The 18,408-nt window shown below is 40.7% G+C and overlaps 1 protein-coding gene across 1 annotated transcript in view; it reads left to right on the top strand.

Moving 5' to 3' along the window:
* Positions 1-18,408, top strand: part of LOC103186166 (protein tyrosine phosphatase non-receptor type 14) — a 117,149-nt gene that overhangs the window by 65,118 nt on the left and 33,623 nt on the right. The window contains exons 4-6 of the mRNA XM_007905028.2: positions 10,819-10,916; positions 12,847-12,914; positions 17,252-17,322. Coding sequence (XP_007903219.1) covers positions 10,819-10,916; positions 12,847-12,914; positions 17,252-17,322 — 237 coding nt within the window. The remainder of the gene's footprint in view (positions 1-10,818; positions 10,917-12,846; positions 12,915-17,251; positions 17,323-18,408) is intronic.

The following is an 18,408-nucleotide window of genomic DNA, read 5'->3' as shown; positions in this document are numbered from 1 at the left end:
ATGCTATCAATTTTCTCTCTCTCTCAACCCCTGTAACAGAATTGAAACCTTGTAAGATTTAAACTTTCAGGCATGCAATGCTGATGAGTGGAATTCCATGGTCAACCCATTCTGGGCTCAAAAAATGAGATTAAAGGAACTTTGCAACATTGACCATGTTAAAAGGTGGATAGTTCATAGGATTTAACAACACTGATATTTTTTTCCTTCACTTGTACTTAATCCAACGAAGGGGTTCAAATCTCACAGAAGCTTTCACCTATTTCCAGGCATCGTTTGGTCAGTGACTTAGGGGAATCTCTTGTACACTTGCAAAGCCGATTGTGAAGTTTTAGGGCAGTACTCGAAACCTATTCCTTCTCATCTAAATATAATTAATAATTTACAGCACAGAAGAAGGCCATTTGGCCCACCGTGTCTGCACAAATTCATTGGACTGACATGATAGTTTACTCCTTGAATAAATACTGGTTTGGCAGACTGATACTTTTCTATGTTGCACTGAAGTTATTTCAAAGCTCTTTTATTTTAGGATTACAATTGGCAGCGCCAATGTTTTGAGATGTTGGAATTGAAGAAAGTCCTTGGAGGAAGCGGAGGTGGAAAAAAATCAGGCAACATAAATAGCATATTGCAAGGGAATAAAAGTATCTCGACATGTAATGTGTGTCTCCAACAACAACAACAAATTACATTTGTATAGCGCCTTTCATGTCAGGAGGACCTCCCAAGGCGCTGGCCAAACAGGGATTTGCACAGTCAGTTTCTCCAGCAGGGAAACCCACATACACCGCGCCAGAATTTAGCTTTGTCTGGGGATTGCCTCAGCCAAGTTCTCACAAGTCTGACCCGCCAAGCTCACAAGTCACATTATGCCTTCAGCACTCCGAGATGCTATCCTGCATGAAGGGTGCACAATAAATGCATGTTGTTGGGACTGGTGAGGGTGGTGGTGATTGGTTATTGTTGGCAACTTTCTACTTTTACCTTTACTAAGAATTTGGGCTGAAATATTCTTTTTTGTAAAAACAGACAAAATCTCATCAAAATTGTAATAATGTACCGAAAATGTAAGTATAATCTTACTTTGACAAAGTCTATTTACTTCATAAAACTGCTGATGTATACTACTGAAACAATAGTACTGGTTAATACTTTAATGGTAAGAGCCTCGTGTAAAGTGAGGTTCTAAAATAAAGTCCAATATGTTTGAAATACCCTCTGATCAATTGTGTGTGTGCATGTGGGCAGTGTGATGGTGCCGGGGGACTAAAAATAATAATAACAATAATCCTTGCATTTGATATAGCGCCTTATCAGGTCTTCGAGATGTCTCAAAGCGCTTCACAGAATATTCTGTAAAGTGAATTGACTGTATATTTGGGGGCGAAACGTAGCAGCCTTTTTTTTAAAAAGCAAATGGAGTGTAGACATACCATGCCAGATACTGCTTTGAACCCAGTGACTACATTAAAAGTGCTAAGTACAAGGTTGTATTATTTATATCTACCAAACGCTCTGGAACGTTACCCTGTGTGATGGCTGCTATATAAATGTATGTTGTTGTTGTAGTATATCGGAACGAGTGGACCCTCATGCTCTATTGAAAATCTATGAGCTGAAGTTTGAGTATTTGTTTATTATAGTTATTTCACTTTACAAAGTCTCCGAGAATCTGTCTCAACTCTTGTTTTTGAAATACCTCTTTTGAAATAACAACAATCCTTGCATTTGATAAACAGGATGGCCAAAAAGGCATGATACCACTACAGTGTCTATCTAATAAGTCTTAATTTTTGTTTAGACAAAAGGGTAGGCAGCTTCACAACCTTTTTGGCCACCCCTAGTACCTTTAATGGTGAAACAACATTGCAAGTGACTGTGTACCTTGTAGACGATCAAATTTTTTTTGTTTTGTAACTTCAAGAGGTTTGGCGATACCCATGAGGAATAGGATGTAACTGGCAGCCATCACTGATATTTCAGTGTTGTTCCTCATGGTTGTTGTCACTGATGGTGACTGATGCACAGAAGCGAAAGAGATGTATTGCAGTCTTTTGCGGTCTTGGTTGAACAGCTGTGTTCTGAACTTGTTAGAGTGAGCATGTGATTGATCTTTACATTTGCCAAGCCTTGTGCAACAGTTCACAAGGCGTTCAATTCCCCCTTTTACTTGCTGACAGCATAGCTGTTTCATTCCATAGCACGATTTGCTGAATAGGATGGTATGGTTATAGTATCACCAGCCTCCCAAAGTTCATTTGAACTAATGTTTAGATAGAAAGTTCAAATCTCATTGAATAAGGAGTTGGGAAGATTTTAAAGATCCGAATTTGTTATAATCGTAGGTTTAAAAAAAGAAACTGATGAAAATCACCTTCCACACTGAGGTTGAATTTATGTGTTTTACCAAAAACTTTGCATGGATCGTAAATTTTAAGACCATGATCGTACGGCTAAGATCATAAGGATCTTGGGAACTCTGGTCTATTTAAACCTGACCTGTACTGTAAACTAACCCACAAGGTTAATTCTGGTTGCTTTTGGATAATTATAGACGATCATAAATAAATTCACAGAGCCATGATGCTCCAAGGTATTGCACATAGAATGTACGTACGTTCATAATTATCTGTATTGTGAGTTCTACAGTTTGGCAGTGTGTACTAAGTATAGGTTGAATGATTTCCTTCTAAAAATCATGGAGTTTGACTTTTCAATCTGGCAAACTGGGTGTAGAGGAAAGAAAATAATATTAAATAATAATCCCTTCCCTTTTATATAGTGTCTGATATTGTCAAAACATCTCAAAATGCTTCACAGGTAATTGCTATCAATTGTAGTGACAACCAATATGCACGCAGCAGCATCCCACAAAGTACATGACTAGATTATCTGGAGGATTTGTCAGGTGAAACTCCCTGTTGTGATTATTAACATCCACTTAGGAGTTTAACTAAGTGCCCACCAAGTGAATCCTAAAATGAATGAGATTCTGACTGACGCAAGTCAGAAGCAGAGCTACCAAGAAGCTTAAGTGGACTGTTCCACACCAACAACTGGAATTCAGATGGGTTTTACAAAAAACTGAAGGTTGGATTTTTGACAATTTTTGAACCAGTCTAGTCTCTGTTGTGCGGAATAACCTGGAAATTGGATGAGTTATAATGCCAAATATAGAGAACAATGCATTTTGCAAAATGGGCTAAGTTAGCTACCAAGTCCTAAAGGGAGCTGTACTTAAATAATACATTTTGCATCTGTATAGTTTCATTGTTGGGAAAACTTCTTAAAACATTTTACACAGATGGCTGGCCATCTGAGATTTGGGGCGGGAAACCCCATACGAGGGAGAAGATGACCAAAAGCATGGTTAAGGAGGTAAGTCTTACAGTGGTCTTTAAAAGTGGAGTACAAATTGAAGAGCATCTAAGAACATAAGAATTTGCTAGGCAAAAGAAGGCCAAGGTCCATCTAGTTCACCTTCCACCATCCTGGCAGTCGCTTAACATATGTCCCAAACTATAAACTGTATCCTGAGATATTATTTTCTAGCAGAAATTGATCTAATTTTCTCTTGAAACAAATTATGTTTTCTGCTTCCACTGGCTCTCTAGGGAGCCCGTTCCATAATTTTAACACTTGCTCACTGAAGTATTCTTTCCGTAGATTTGTTCTGAATTTAGCCCCCTTCAATCGCAGACCGTATCCTCTGGTTCTACGCCTTATCACGTCTTCGAGAAATCTCAAAGTGGTTCACAGATACTTTTTTTATTATCCTTGCATTTGATATAGCGCTTTTCACGTCGGGAGGACGTCCCAAAGCGCTTCACAGAACCCACTGTAAAGTGAATTGACTGTATATTTGTGGGCGAACGCGGCAGCCAATTGCGCACAGCAATGTCCCACAAACAGTCGTAGATTGAAAATGACCAATTTATAATTGTTTTGTTTTTTTGGAGGGATTATTATTAGGCTCTGTGTGGAGTAAGGAAACTCGCCCGAGGTTTCGCCCTCTGCCTGGAATTGAACTCAGGTCTCTCACTTGCAAAGCGAGTGCTCTAACCACTGAGCTACAGGACTCCATACTGTAAAGTAAATTGATTGAATATTTTGTGGGCAAAACGCGGCAGCCAATTGCGACATCAGACTCCCCACAAACAGTCGTGGATTGAAGTGACTGATTTTTTTTAAGGAATTATTAACACCTGAAAAGCTATCCGCCAATCAACTAACAACCGGGTTCCTACTTACTGCTAGGTAAACAGAGGCGTATGGAGTAAAGAAACTTTCCCAATGTTTCGCCCTGATGGGAATCCTCTCTCTTGCGAAGCGAGTGCTCTAACCACTGAGCTACAGGACTACATGTAGCTATTTTTTTGAAACTGCTTCTCAAATGGGATTGACTGATAGAAAGTATATCTCATGAATAAATCAAGTTAAGGCTTGCGGTGAACTTATCCCATCGAACATGCTGCCACTAGTATTCTAAACCCCACAATAAGGTGCCGCGTTACAACTCGAGTGATTTAAGGAAAGGGAATGTAAGGCACTGCTTTCGATTGAATAAGTCTGTGTCTTATATGTCAAGTTTTTTTCCCCTATCGCTCAGTAAGAGCCCAAGCGAGGAGGCAGCAGATGTTCCTCATTTTGAGTACAAGAGCTTCATTTATTTGAACTGACTGATGGGCAAATGAAAGATAGAATCTCTTGGGCTGCCTTTGTGGAAGGAATGTTGTGTTTCACAGGAACCATCCCTCGACAGGCCTCAGCACGGGTCTGACGCATGTGTTAGCTTGCAGTGGAGTAGGGAGAGACAGGTGTGCAGACACATGGTCAGAGATTGCTTTCAAAGAATGGGCCACTTTGTGTGTTTTTCGACTCTCTCTCCCTCTCTCTTGATGAGGAGATTGAAATACTTTCCCATTTAAAATTCTGAATCAAGCGAAGACAGGCAGGCACATTGAGCCGATTCCTCCCGAATGAGAAATGCACGAAAATGTTGTTGGATCCCAAGTGGTGAAACATTCCGAGTCCTCCTTTCCCCATTCGGTCTGCAAAATAAGCTCACAGGTTTCCTGTAGGATGAACATCTGTGAGTAGAAATTGAGAAGCCGTCGGAACCATGGTACGTTACTTCAGCACATTTTTGGGAATGAATTGAAGAGCGGTGCCAACATGCTGCTAAGCTCCTGAGAGGATTCAGCAGTTGCTTACCTCGTGTTGAACCTGGTTTGATAAACATCAGTAAATCTTCTTTAAGGTTTGCAATAGGCAATTCTGCAAGGAGCACAAGAGTCGGTTTCAATCCTCAAACCCGGAGATTTTTCTGCAGGGACAATCTATATTTGCTGTCAAAAAAGAAGGGAAAATGGGCTGGGGTGAGGGAGGAAAGAGGGAAATTAGAATCCATTTTGGATCAACTTCTAACGGAAATGAAAAGCCACATGATTTCTCTCTGAGCACGTGCAGCACATCGTGTAAGTTTGACTTTCATATCGTGAAAGTCCAAGGTTTGAACATTCTGCTGCAAGAACAGACACCGGCTACAGAAATGGTACAGGGAGAGAGGCACAATGTGACTTCAGCACCCCTCTGCCCCACCCCGCCCATTGAAACAAACTGGCAAGTTTATTGCAGTCGAAGTTTTGATTTTCAATTGGTTTCTTGGTCCAGAAAAGGCCCGAAACGTTTCACATGAGGTCGCAAAATAAAATACTGGCTGAGAATTCTAGACTAGTGCTTTTGTTTTCAAATGTTTCTCCTTTCGTGAATATAGCGGGAATTTTCATAATTTCAGTTTGCAGAATAGATTGCCGGAGATCAGCTTGAATGTAACTCTACTTGAAGTTATGCAGTGTCAAATTTAATATGGGATAGTAAACGATACAGACAATTATCTGTGTCCTGATCTTATACTTTCATATGTTCTGAGGCTCAGTGGTTAGAGCACTTACCTCGCAAGCGAGAGACCTGGGTTTGATTCCTGGGCTGGGTGAAACGTTGGGCAAGTTTCCTTACTCCACACACCTCTGTTTACCGAGCAGTAAGTATGAACTCGTTTGTTAGTCGATTGGCAGATCGCATTTTCAGGGGTAATAATTCGTTCAAAAAAATTATTAATAATAAATTGGTCACATTCAGTCCACGGCTGTTTGTGGGACGCTGCTGTGCACAATTGGCTGTTGGGTTTCACCCACAAATATACAGTCAATTCACTTTACAGTATATTCTGTGAAGTGCTTTGAGACGTCTCGAAGACGTGATAAGGCGGTGTATCAAACTCAAGGATTCTTGTTATTATTGTATGTTGCCACAGTTGTGCAATGAATAACAGGGCCATCATTTGATTAAGTAGTCTTGGTTACAACTTGAACCACAAGACCAAGGTTTAAGTAGTTTTATGAATCCCTGTGGAACTCTGACTGAATTGTAACCTTGCATTCAGTACCTGTTATTTATTGTGTGTTGTTATCTACAGAATTATTTATTTTATTTCAAGCCAGTTTTGTGGCTTGCTTTATAGCAACAGTCATGTTATAAAACTCATGCAAGGGACAAAGTGAGTCAAGATAATAATACTAATTGTAATATTTTATGCAAAGGAAAATAGGGGGGGAGGAAGTTTCAAGTTTTAATATCAAAGCAGAAGACCGACGGGAAAGAGCTTTCCTCTGACAGACGGGTTCGAAGAGATAGTTGGACTTCTCCTCTCAGAGAGGAGTGCAGGTCAGAAAGATTTCAGTGGAGATCTGCCATGTTGGCGATCCTGACTGGAAGAGAACCATCTGGATGGTGTGTATGAAAGTTCTTGCTCCAGCCAGGAAACTAGTGAGGAAACCTGAATCTATATCCTGATGCTGATGCTAAAACACTCAGCGAAATAATAATAATAATAATAATCCTCGCATTTGATATAGCGCTTTTCACGTCGGGAGGACGTCCCAAAGCGCTTCACAGAACACACTGTAAAGTGAATTGACTGTATATTTGTGGGCGAACGCGGCAGTCAATTGCGCACAGTAATGTCCCACAAACAGTCGTAGATTGAAAATGACCAATTTATTATTGTTTTTGGAAAGTTCAGTACTGTTAGTCGATCTGCTTCCAGGCCTCTGCCAATGATTCTCTCCAAAATGGGATAAGTATTAGGAGGGGCAGGAGAACAGTCCAGCAAGGAAAGAGACTCAATATTTTTTTTTAAAAATCTTTCCTGCAACGTTGGTATATATATATATATTTTAAAAAAGTTCTTAAAAGGGTTTTCCTACACCTTCTGAAGTCCGGGTTTCATTTTCACTGGATTAACAACATTAATGAGTAAAATGAAATGCATTTAAAATATGTCTTAGATTTTTGGATTGTTTTAAAGTTGTGCTAAGTCAGTTTAAAAAGCGGGTGGGGGGAATTTAAAGCAATAACATTAAAGAGCTGGTACCTGCAGACTAATGAAAATCAAAGCATGTAGCTATGCAGTGTGAGAGTGGCGATGCCTCCCAGCTATAGACTGCCCCATCTGTTTGCCATGTGAGGTGAGGGATGATGAGAGCCTTGTAATTGCAGCTTTGTTTAGGCATGTTATCACAACCTTACTATTTCATGTATGTAAACACTATCCCAGGGCTCTGATGAGCAGCTCAAAGAGAATGACAGTGTTTGGGGTGTGTTTTGTGTATGCTTTAAACACATTGCGTACAATATATTGTGAATGCACAAAATCACTTTCAACAATACTTTCCAACTATTTTAATGTCTGCTGTAAAGATGGAGGCAAAGGTTGTGCTGACTGACGTAACTCTATGCTCGCTTTTAAAGACGAGTAGCAACATTTCATAGCAGAAATACTGTGTATTAGGTTTTATTTACAATATAATCCCCATGCAAACTGTTTGTCTTACTTGTGAATAAACCATACAGTGATGTGTTGCATTTGAAGGATTGATGGTTTGAAGAATAATCTCTGTACTTTCCTCTTAGTGTCTGGTTGTTTATGAAATGCCTCCCCTCTCCTAAAGAGTCAGGTGAATGGGATAAATTCTTTACTAAGTCTTTACCCTCTCCCTATTTCCCTTCTGTTAGCTTTTTATTGTTTTGTATGTGGATCTGAAATAATATTCACAAACCCCTCCCAGGAGGTTGAGAATACACATTTATTGCAGTGTAATGTCACTCAAGTTCATATTTGAGCAATAATAATCCTCGTATTCAGCAAGGTGTCAGGAGGAAATCTCAAAGCGCTTCACAGAATTCACTGCAAACTGTAGTGACCGTATCTGAAGGCAGTTGTGACTGCCCATTTGTACACAGCAATATCCACACCATAAGCCATGAAGTGAATGACCAATTTTGTCCAGGCTATTTTTGGTCAGGTCACTGGGAGAAACTCCCTTCTCTTTTTGAACAGTGACATTGGATTTTCAACGTCCTCCTGAATGGGCTGTCGGGACCTTGGTTTAATATGGCAATTGCAGCATTGCAGCAAAGGGCACTGCTTATGTTATGTGAGTTCAAAATCTCAACGTGGGGCTGGAACCTACAACCTTCTGACTGGAAGGCGAGAGTGGTACCAGTTGAGCCAGGCTGACACCTTAAGGTGCAAAAGCTACATGGGTGAAAGATCATTGGGTACAGAGCAACATGTAAAGATAAGATGTCCAACCTTGGGGAGTGGGAGCCTGTGCCCCATAGATTTGCCTGTGTGGGTGTTGGCACATTAACGAGCTACAGCTTTTATCAGTGTGACCAACGCTGCCAGTTTTCAAGGAACAAATTTGCAACAAATTAGTGAGCGGCTGTACTGAGCTCCATAAACCAGGAGGGATAACACGCACAAGGCTTCTCTCAATACGATTTGCAATGTAGCTACGTGGTGATGTGCATACGTGCATGTGTCTGCTTGAAGGATTAATTAAACTCTTGATGAATCAAACTCAAGCAGAAAAGTATTGTATCTTTGTATTCTGATACTTCGAGTTGGCTTCAAGATCATGATGTAGAGCTGCCAACTGTGGTTTATAATTGGCAAGAGTGATGCAGATGGCAAACAGATTTAAATTTGCAGAGCAGATTTTATCTTCACCGTAAAGTTTTTTTTAAAAAAAAGACTGAAATGAATGCCTATTGCTAGTTACTTGACACGCAGGCCTGCGCCATTGATTTCTCCACCTCTTGTTTTACATAAAATTTCCGTCTGCATTAGGTCTAGTGGAGCATGTTAGCGATAGATAATATATTGTTCTTGCGAAGTCTTGAACTAAACTTTTTGGAAAACGATTTATATGGCAGGGACTTATTCCAGTCTCTCTCTCTCCCCCACCAAACGTGGAGTTCAGTCCCATGACACCATTAGCAGAATTCTAAAAGAATGTTGTTTAGATACAAATGCTAAAGTTAGTTCTAGGAAATGGCTTTAAAGTAGTGTCCATGCATAGCCTTGTATATTCCCCAAGCTTCTGGGATAACTTGGGCCAAGATTATTCAGAGCGAACAGTAGCTTAAATTCCACAAGTGACTGACTTAGACATATTTGTTTTATATGGCTTGACAAATTGCCAGCAGTTAAAAAAATAAATGACAAATGATTAAACATTACTGTCTAAAATACCAGGAGTGAAGATGACTGTCATGGAATTGACTATCTCAAACCTGAAGACAATATCTTCTGTGTCTAGTTCTGCAGCATCTCCTCCCCAACCCAATTTCATTGCATTGGTTTAAAAAAACTCAAATGGAACTACCCACTTCCAAGTGCCCGGAGGAATATTATAGAGACTGATTGAGCAAGCAAATCTTCTCTTCTCTGCCTTCCAGAGTCAGAAACTGAAGTATGTATTCCAGTAATTGTAGGCTCTAGTAAATATAGACGGCTTGCTCTTATTTCTTTTCAGCCTTTCGCATTTTGCATTTGTTGTCCATTCATTGCCCTTAGGTTACAATACAGAGACATAATGAAATACCAGAGCACAACTGTCTCTTTTTCCCTCTCAGTGTTTCTCCTTTTTTTAATTCCTGAAAACTGACTGGTGTTGGGGTGTGGTCCAGTGGGCACCATCCACTCTCTGCTACTCGCCTGAGTGACTATTCTTTTGGCATGATCTTAGATGGTGATTTCCATCGGCCTGTTTGATTACAGTGGGATTTAATTGCCAAGCCGGATCATGTCTTCATCCAATATCAAGAACATGCACACAATTTACACTCACCAGTTTCCAGACACCGTCATTGGAGGGAGGAGTGGAAATCCTAACTAATTTAACTCTCTAGTTTACTTTAGCGATGCTGAAGATAATTGTAGCAATTCCATTGACAGTCCAATTGTGAGCGGTTACCCAAGGAGGGATTGAACTATGTGGGTTGGAACCGTAGAAATTTACAGTACAGAAGAAACCCATTCGGCCCATCGTGCTTCTCTGCTGACTCTTTTAAGAGCAATCCTTTCAGTCCCATTTACCTGCCCATTCCCCAAATTTTGTAGTTGACTCCATGTTAAGTATTTGTCTAGTTTCCTTCTGAAAGCTAATTTGGGGATTCTTATCTCAAATAGTTGAGGCCACAGTAAAAGCAAAAGGTCATTTTTCGGCTCCTGGCAGAGCATTCCATTATAGTGCTGATTATTGGTGTTCGCATTCGAAACCAGTCAACAACTGAAGATTTTTTTGATAATGTGTTGATTTTGATAATGTATTGATTATCACCAGGAATGATTGTATCTTGACCTGTTGGAATTTTTCACCCCTGTATTTCAAAGAATATTTCTACTGCAGGTTGAAATAATACACTGTTGCTTCATGACTGTCTGTCTATTTCTCTTTGTTCCAGGTATCAGTATTACCTTCAGGTAAAGAAAGATGTGCTGGATCGACGGCTCCCTTGTATGTTAGAGCAAAGCATCAGGCTAGCTGGCTTAGCCGTACAAGGTAAGCATGCAAGGGCCAAACTGCTGTCTTCAAATATAAACAGGGATGTTATTAACCCCACATCAAGTTGCTCAGCATCTGAAAGCGACAGATAGATTCAGATCTAAACACAGAAGTTGCTGGGAACACGCAGCAGGTCAGGCAGTGTGCATGGAGAGAGGAAAATTGGTTAACGTTTCAGATCAGTGACCTTCCGTCAGAACAAATAGATTCAGATATTGGGTAAAATCCTTCATCAATCTTTCTACCTTACTTTCTATTATGTTCTCAGAAATTAATTCCCATGACATTACTGTGATTTTCTTTTGCGTGGTTACTGTGACTTTACGGCTAAAGTATAAAGCTACTCACATTCAACTTGAAGTAAAAAAATTGTAGTATTGAACTACTGAACCTGTTTGCAATTTGACCCAGAGGTGAGAATGCTACCACCTGAGCCAAGCTGACACCTGCAATATGTCCTGCAGTCCTGTTTTTTGCTGGAGTGAATATAGAACAGTAACTTCAATCTGTCGTGAATCTTCTGACCCCGAAACATATCCTCTATTGTGCCTGCCTCTATGAAAAGCTATCAAGGTAGTTGCAGGGCAATGCAGGGCTGATCTAAGCATAGATTAAACCTTTACGCTCCCTGCGTGTTTTCAGACAACTAATAATATAAATATATATATAGAGAGACAATAGAGTGCAGTGTAATCACTGCAACAATTATCTGTTGGCATCGTTTCTCCACACCTGTTAGATCTAAAGGTCTTGGACCTATAACCACCTAAATGTAGAAGACCGCAGACTACAGTTCTCAGCATGTATGAGAGATATTCTGCACACTGGTGTAATTGAAGTAATAGCTGCTAAACTCAGCAATTACACTGGGGGAGATTTTATGAGCACAAAGAGCAAACTGATGACAAAAATGGAAACATGGGAAACTTTGATATTTGCATGGGATGCAGGTCACACTTTTCTTTTAACCAACAGTTTTGAATATAATTGCACACAGCGAGGTAACCACGGCTGTGTCTACAGATTTATATATTTCCGCTTCAGACAGAGAGGAAAATGGACCTTTTGTGTTTAATGTGGCCTTAACTATTTATGGGATAAGAATCCCATTGTTGTGAATTGAATTCCTGACACTTATGAAGTGTGAAATTGGCATGTAGGTGTGAAGGGACACTGGGGAATGCAGGGCAGCTGTGCGCGTCCTGTGCATTTCAGCTTTGTTGGCTGTGGATCAAGAGCTCGATTTATTACGATGATTTGCGTGAATCCTAATTTGTAAAGGTAGATTTGTAGCGAAGTGTGGAGCCGCTGCTTAGTGTTGGATGTGTCTGAAATGTTGGATGTGTGGTATTTGACCCCACCTTTTCCTCTTCAAAGATCCAGACCCAGCCAATAAACCTAGATTAATTGCCTTTCTGTATAATTTTAAATCTCTTTGTGCCCGTGTGTGAGTACTTCAGCAACAGAATGAACTCTGTGATCCCAGGTGCTGACTAACATTGCTCTTGTGTCAATGGCCTGATGATACTCTGCATCTTTCTCCCCCTATCCCCACTTTGTCTCCCGTCCTGCAGGAATCACCTGGGCCTCACATGGCACCTCACCATCAGTGGTGGTAGACACTGATTCCGATACACTATCACCATGCACGGTGTGCTGTGAGTTGAATCATCAACCCATTGTGACCCTCACAGTGAGATAAATGTCTGTGCTTCTCTGTGTTCCTCTAATTCAGCTTTAAATTGAACCACAAATTTACAAAGTAACCCCCCAACTCCCATATCTCTTGCTATCACCAGTGATGACATCGCATTTTGACTCCTGGATTTTGGGGTATTTTGTGCCGAGTTCTTTTATGAATTCACAGAAGCAGTCCCTCTATAAGTAGGACAGCGGTGACAATAAATATTACCTTCTTTCTTTGCAGCTGACTTTGGAGACTATGGACAGTATGAGTCACAAGATTTCCTCAGGGAATATGTTTTGTTTCCAATGGTAAGTGTCTTTTTTGTGTGCGTGGGCCCATTTGGAAATTCCACGTTGAGTTGTAAGGAGTGTTGTGAGTTACAATTCTGGCTGCGTGAGATTTGACTAAAAGTCTTTCAAATTACCGTGTAGCCTTTATCAAAAATAATGGGAAACTTTGTTTGCTGCTGTGTTATGGGCGTGTGTAGACCTACATTCAACCTTCATTATGCCAAAATTGTAAGGGGACCAGTTATTCGATATGGACCACATCCCACATACAATTTGCTCTGTTATGATTCTTGCTTAACCTAATTTACCGAGGGAGGCAAGTCAACTACATGTAAAACATCCAAGGTGATAAAGATTTGTTATTTTTTTCCTAACTTCCCAACGGTAAGGGATTGAAATGTCAGAATATCCATGAACATTACTTCCCATGTTATTATTCAACTTGTTTAATCATTTGTATTCAAAAATGGATGTATCACTTTTCCTGCCTGTTGAGTCACCACGATGAACGATGTTACTAATTCAAGGAAAAGCAGAGAACAGAACAGTGTTGATATGTGCCAAGGAATGTATGGCTTTTGATCCAGAGTCCAGGATATAGAGGTGATGAATGGGTGAAAACAGAAGCTTCTATCCCTATTTAAATTTAATTCCACCCTTAAATTGAAAGTGGATTCCCAGAAATTTCCTTCTGCTATTTCTGTGTCTGAGTGTGGGATCCAGATCAAACTTTCTCTCAAGGCACACGATAATTATTCATCCTTACCATAGAGCTCTCACCCTCTCCCCGCCCCAATGTCAATATACTTCTTAGATCTTGGCCGCAAAACTTAAAAGCCTTTTCAGGTCAGATTGCATTAAAATACATTTTTTGCCAAGTTAAACATTTTAACACCTATTGCCTTTCATGATGTTTTGACCCAATTAAAAATCAAATTGTCTCTATGTATTTTTTATATAGAGAGACCACACCCTCTGTCTCCTTTTCCCTACCCTCCTTTCCCTGTGCAGATTGAGCCCTTTTGTGGTCAAAAGGCATTGCACTACGTAGTGATAAAATAAATCACAGAACGTAGCCTGGTTAATAAAGATTTAGACAAATTTGAAATGTTTCTATCGCAAAATGTTCTAGAGAAATCTGTAGATAATGCCCGTCACTCAAGCCTCCTTTGGGATTGCTTGGGGATTGTAGTTTGAGAGCTGTAGAGGAGAGATTTGAGGTGAGTGGTTGCACACTTTTTTTTGAAAATATATATTTAGTACAACAGAAATCCAAAACAAACACGACATCTTCTGTTACAATTTTTCCCTTTTCTCCCGATACAAAAAACATTCCATTGTTTACGGTACATTCCTTCCCCGCCCACAAGTTGTGCACAGGCTTTTTGGGACGCTCCCTTTAAAACAGTTCGGAGTCGCTCCTGTGTGCACTACATCCATGTGCGTCTCCCTCGCCCCCTGTCCCCCCCCCGAACACCCTGATAAGGCGCGCTTTACGCTTTCAGAAGCCAACCCGATGTGCACCGTACACACACGCATTTACATACATACATGTTCGGGCCACTCTTTGGTTACATCTCGAGCTCCTTCTGTGCCCTCACGTTTATTTCAGTCGGTTTTGGGTGCATCGAGGGGCACCCGGTGGGTGAGCCCCGAGAGGTTTGTGCAAGTGCATCGACCATCACTAGAGTTGTCACTAGGTTTACCTGCCCCATCGGATCTGAGGTGCTCATAATGGTACCTTGTGCCACTTAATGTGCCTGAACAACAGTAGAAGTGCCTTTCATGCAGGAGAGCATCTCAAAGCACTTTACAAAGACTAAGGAGTATGTGAAGTGTATAAACCCATGCCCAATTGAGCTGCTGTCTTGGAGCATCCTAAAGTATTCCATCCCTGTGAAGCGCTCTGGTACACTACCCCATGTGAAGGGCGCTATATTAATGCAAGTTGTTGTTATTATTGTAAAGTATTGTTCTGTGTTTATTTTTACACCTCCATTTAAAATGTAAAATAATAATAATCCTTGCATTTGATACAGCACCTTATCACGTCTTTGAGACGTCTCAAAGCCCTTCACAGGATATACTGTAAAGTGAATTGACTGTATATTTCACGGGCGAAATGCGGCAGCCAATTGTGCACAGCAGGGTCCCCATAATCAGCTGTGGATTGAAGTGATCAATTTATTATTATTTTTTTTCAAGGGATTATTATCGCCGGAAAAGCAATCCACCAATTGACTAACAACCGGGTTCCTACTTACTGCTAGGTAAACAGAGGCCTGTGGAGTAAGCAAACTTGCTGAACGTTTTTCCCTGATGGAAATCAAACCCAGGTCTCTCGCTTGCGAGTGCTCTAACCACTGAGCTACAGAACTCCACTGTCCTCAATAAGGTCCCCCTCTGAGATGTCTCCTTTCAAGACTGAAGAACACAAGCCTGTCCAATCGTAGTCTTATATAAGAGTGTTTAAGACAAGTTTGCGCTTTAATTGGGGGTGGAAACAATAACTCCACATGGATTAATTGATAAGATAATTGGCCGCTTTACATTGAAGTCACCTGCCCATTCTGGGCAAGCTTGCACCGTTCAACAATTGCACCACGCAACACTGCTTCAGTTGTCCCCACCACCCCATTCTGGTATTCTAGGGCCTCTACACGATATTTGTTTCTGTCAGTAAAATATTCAAGGAGTTAGTCAGAAATAATAAAACCCAGCAGCACAATGTGCCTTGAGGCGGCCTCCACACCTGTAGGGAGCTCTCTTTAGTTTCTGATTTCCACGCTGAGGCAGGACTTTTTTTTGTATGAAGATCAAACGCGCTTGCTTCCTTTCAGGTTTTTTTTGAGCAAATGTTTTTGACTTTGCAGGTGCAACTGATCTAAACAATCTGAAGCCACGTTTCAGATTAACACTCACTGGTCTGTTTGCTTCACAGCAAGCAGTGGACCAAAAATTCTGCTTAATATATAAATTCTGCACGAGTTTCAAAGATGTCTACAAAATGTGTGTTGAGAAGTTTATTGCTGCCGAATACCATCAGACCAACGATCTCTTCGGAGCCAAAGTTGTGCACCTCTGTGTGCTGTACAGGAGATTTCCTGGAGGAAACTTCTGCTTTACATTACCAGGTCTCTTGCCAGTAGCTACACGGCGGTTATGTCTAAGGGACTTTCTCCTGATGTGCTGGCCAACAATCCTCCATCTAAAATTGCTCATTAATTTATGGCTGTTTGTGGGACATTACTGTGTACAAGTTGGCTGCCGTGTTCGCCTACAAAATACAATCGTACTAATAGTAAATCCTGTAAAATGTGGTGAAATGTTACATCAAATGCCAAGATTATTATTCATTGAAAGGAGACATAACAGACTATTCCTAAGTCTATGTCTAACACCCTCCTGGTAACTCTGTGTCTCGCCCCCTCTCTATCTGACCTCAAAACCTACCTTTTCCACTGGGCTTATGGACACAAAACCTATCTCTTCCCTCCCTCTTTCTCCCCTTCCCCAGCCTTCTCTGCTTGATATCTGACCACGACACTGCAAAGTGCTCCGAGATCTTATCGTGTGTGACGGATGCTATGTAAATGCAAGTTGTTGTTATTGTATTAGAGTAAGTCTTGCATGCCAGTGTGGTTACCCACTGAATTTTGAAAGTATTAATAATAATAATCCTTGCATTTGATAGAGTGCCAGATCATGTCTTCGAAAAGTCTCAAAGCGTTTCACAGAATATGCTGTAAAGTGAATTGACTGTATATATTGTGGGCGAAACAAGGCAGCTAATTTTGCACAGCAGTGTCTCACGAATAGTCGTGGATAGAGTCACCAATTTTTTTTTCATTTTGCAAATATATTTAGACAAAGGCAGCATGGGCACTGATTTTATGTGGTGCAGCTGGGTGATGCTGGTCACTGCCTATAGATTCCTGTTGATTTCAATGTACTTCAAGTCCCAGATCTTGTGTCAACAGTTGCTTATTCAGCAGCTCCCTGAGATAAAAGGAACAAAGTGTGACTTCAGCTCTATTTACACATGGGAAATAAATTGACTTCACTTCAATGGAATTTGAATGCGCTCATTCAATTCCTAACCTAGTTTTGCACACGTATGCCATGGTTGCCTTGGATAGGGAACAATAAATGATGCTGCAGAGTGAACTAAACCTTGTCCATTTGGATGGAGTATTCTGTCTGTGCGTCATTTAAACCTATTGAGAAGTCAGGATGAATTGCTCCTTATAGAGGCCTTTATATATTGATTTTAATTCTGTTCTCTAAGTAAAGCCCCATGGAGATATAATCAATAGACTTGAATGATTAATGCTTTTTTTTATATATATATATAGGACTGGATCCAAGATCAACGAATGCTGGAGGAAATGACCCGAAAGGTGGCACTTCAGCACCAGGCTCACAGGTAGGCAAGGCTTCCCTACAGTTCAATTCCGACCGAAGGACAGAAAACGTAGCCTTACCCAAACACATGCTTGATTTCTTGCAGTTGTTCCTTCACTTCTGTAAAAGCTGATAATAGATTTCTGGTAGTTGCTGCCAAATTAGCGTCTGGTGTCTGTTCAGTCATTTCTCCGAACTCATGTGAACTTCTCTGTCGCACTAATATCCGAACAAGTTGCTTTGGACATTCTTTCACCTTTGTTTCTTTTAAAAAAAAGCCTTACTGTTGCCGGTACATTTAAAAATAAATGTTGCATTTACGAAAGTGCCCCTGTGAAATTCTGAGACCAATGGTTGTCACCAATGATAACATGCTGCTAAGTAGCTGCTTTCATGGATAAAATCTCCAAACTCTTCACAAAGAACATGAAGGAAGGGAAGGGAAAAATGGTTGCTATTGACCAATTACAGAGTCAAAGAGGCTTTTCAAAGGGTTTGAAGACAGGGAGAGAAGATGAAAGGATTTTGGGACAGTTCTGGAGCTGGAGGAATGGAGGATAGGAAAATAGGGCTGAAAAAGATTTTAATTTAATGCATTTTGGGATACCTAAAACTCAGGCAGTGGGTGCCCATTGGTACCCAGTACACACCTGAGTTATTTAGACAGTGTTTCGAAACATTCTGAAGTACCTTGATTGTGCTTCCCTCGTGGAGGTTAGGCTGGCTCTGATATTGGCCGCAGTATAATAACTCACTGTAAAATGGAATACCAGTGTGAAGATCCATTTTAGAAGCTAATCTGCCAAACTCACCAAAAATATGCAAAATATACCTCCACTTCACCCTCTCCACACATGGAGCATGAAAGATGCGAACAGCTCTCATTATAACTGCAATACCTCCAATATTCCTGTGCCACAATTTTCAGATCAAGAGCCTCACCCTCAGTGTAGCTGGAAGGAAGACAAGTGCAATTGTCCAGCAGAGAGCAGGGAATGTGAATACTTGATTCAGTAGATGGCTCCAGTGAGCAACCATCAGCACAGACACATTGGACACACTCTCTTTTTGTGCTGAAAACTGCGATGACACTAAGGCACGGTCTTTG

Source organism: Callorhinchus milii, unplaced genomic scaffold (assembly GCF_018977255.1).
Source record: "Callorhinchus milii isolate IMCB2004 unplaced genomic scaffold, IMCB_Cmil_1.0 Scaffold3, whole genome shotgun sequence".
Classification (NCBI taxonomy): domain Eukaryota; kingdom Metazoa; phylum Chordata; class Chondrichthyes; order Chimaeriformes; family Callorhinchidae; genus Callorhinchus; species Callorhinchus milii.
This window is presented reverse-complemented; position numbering and strand designations above follow the sequence as displayed.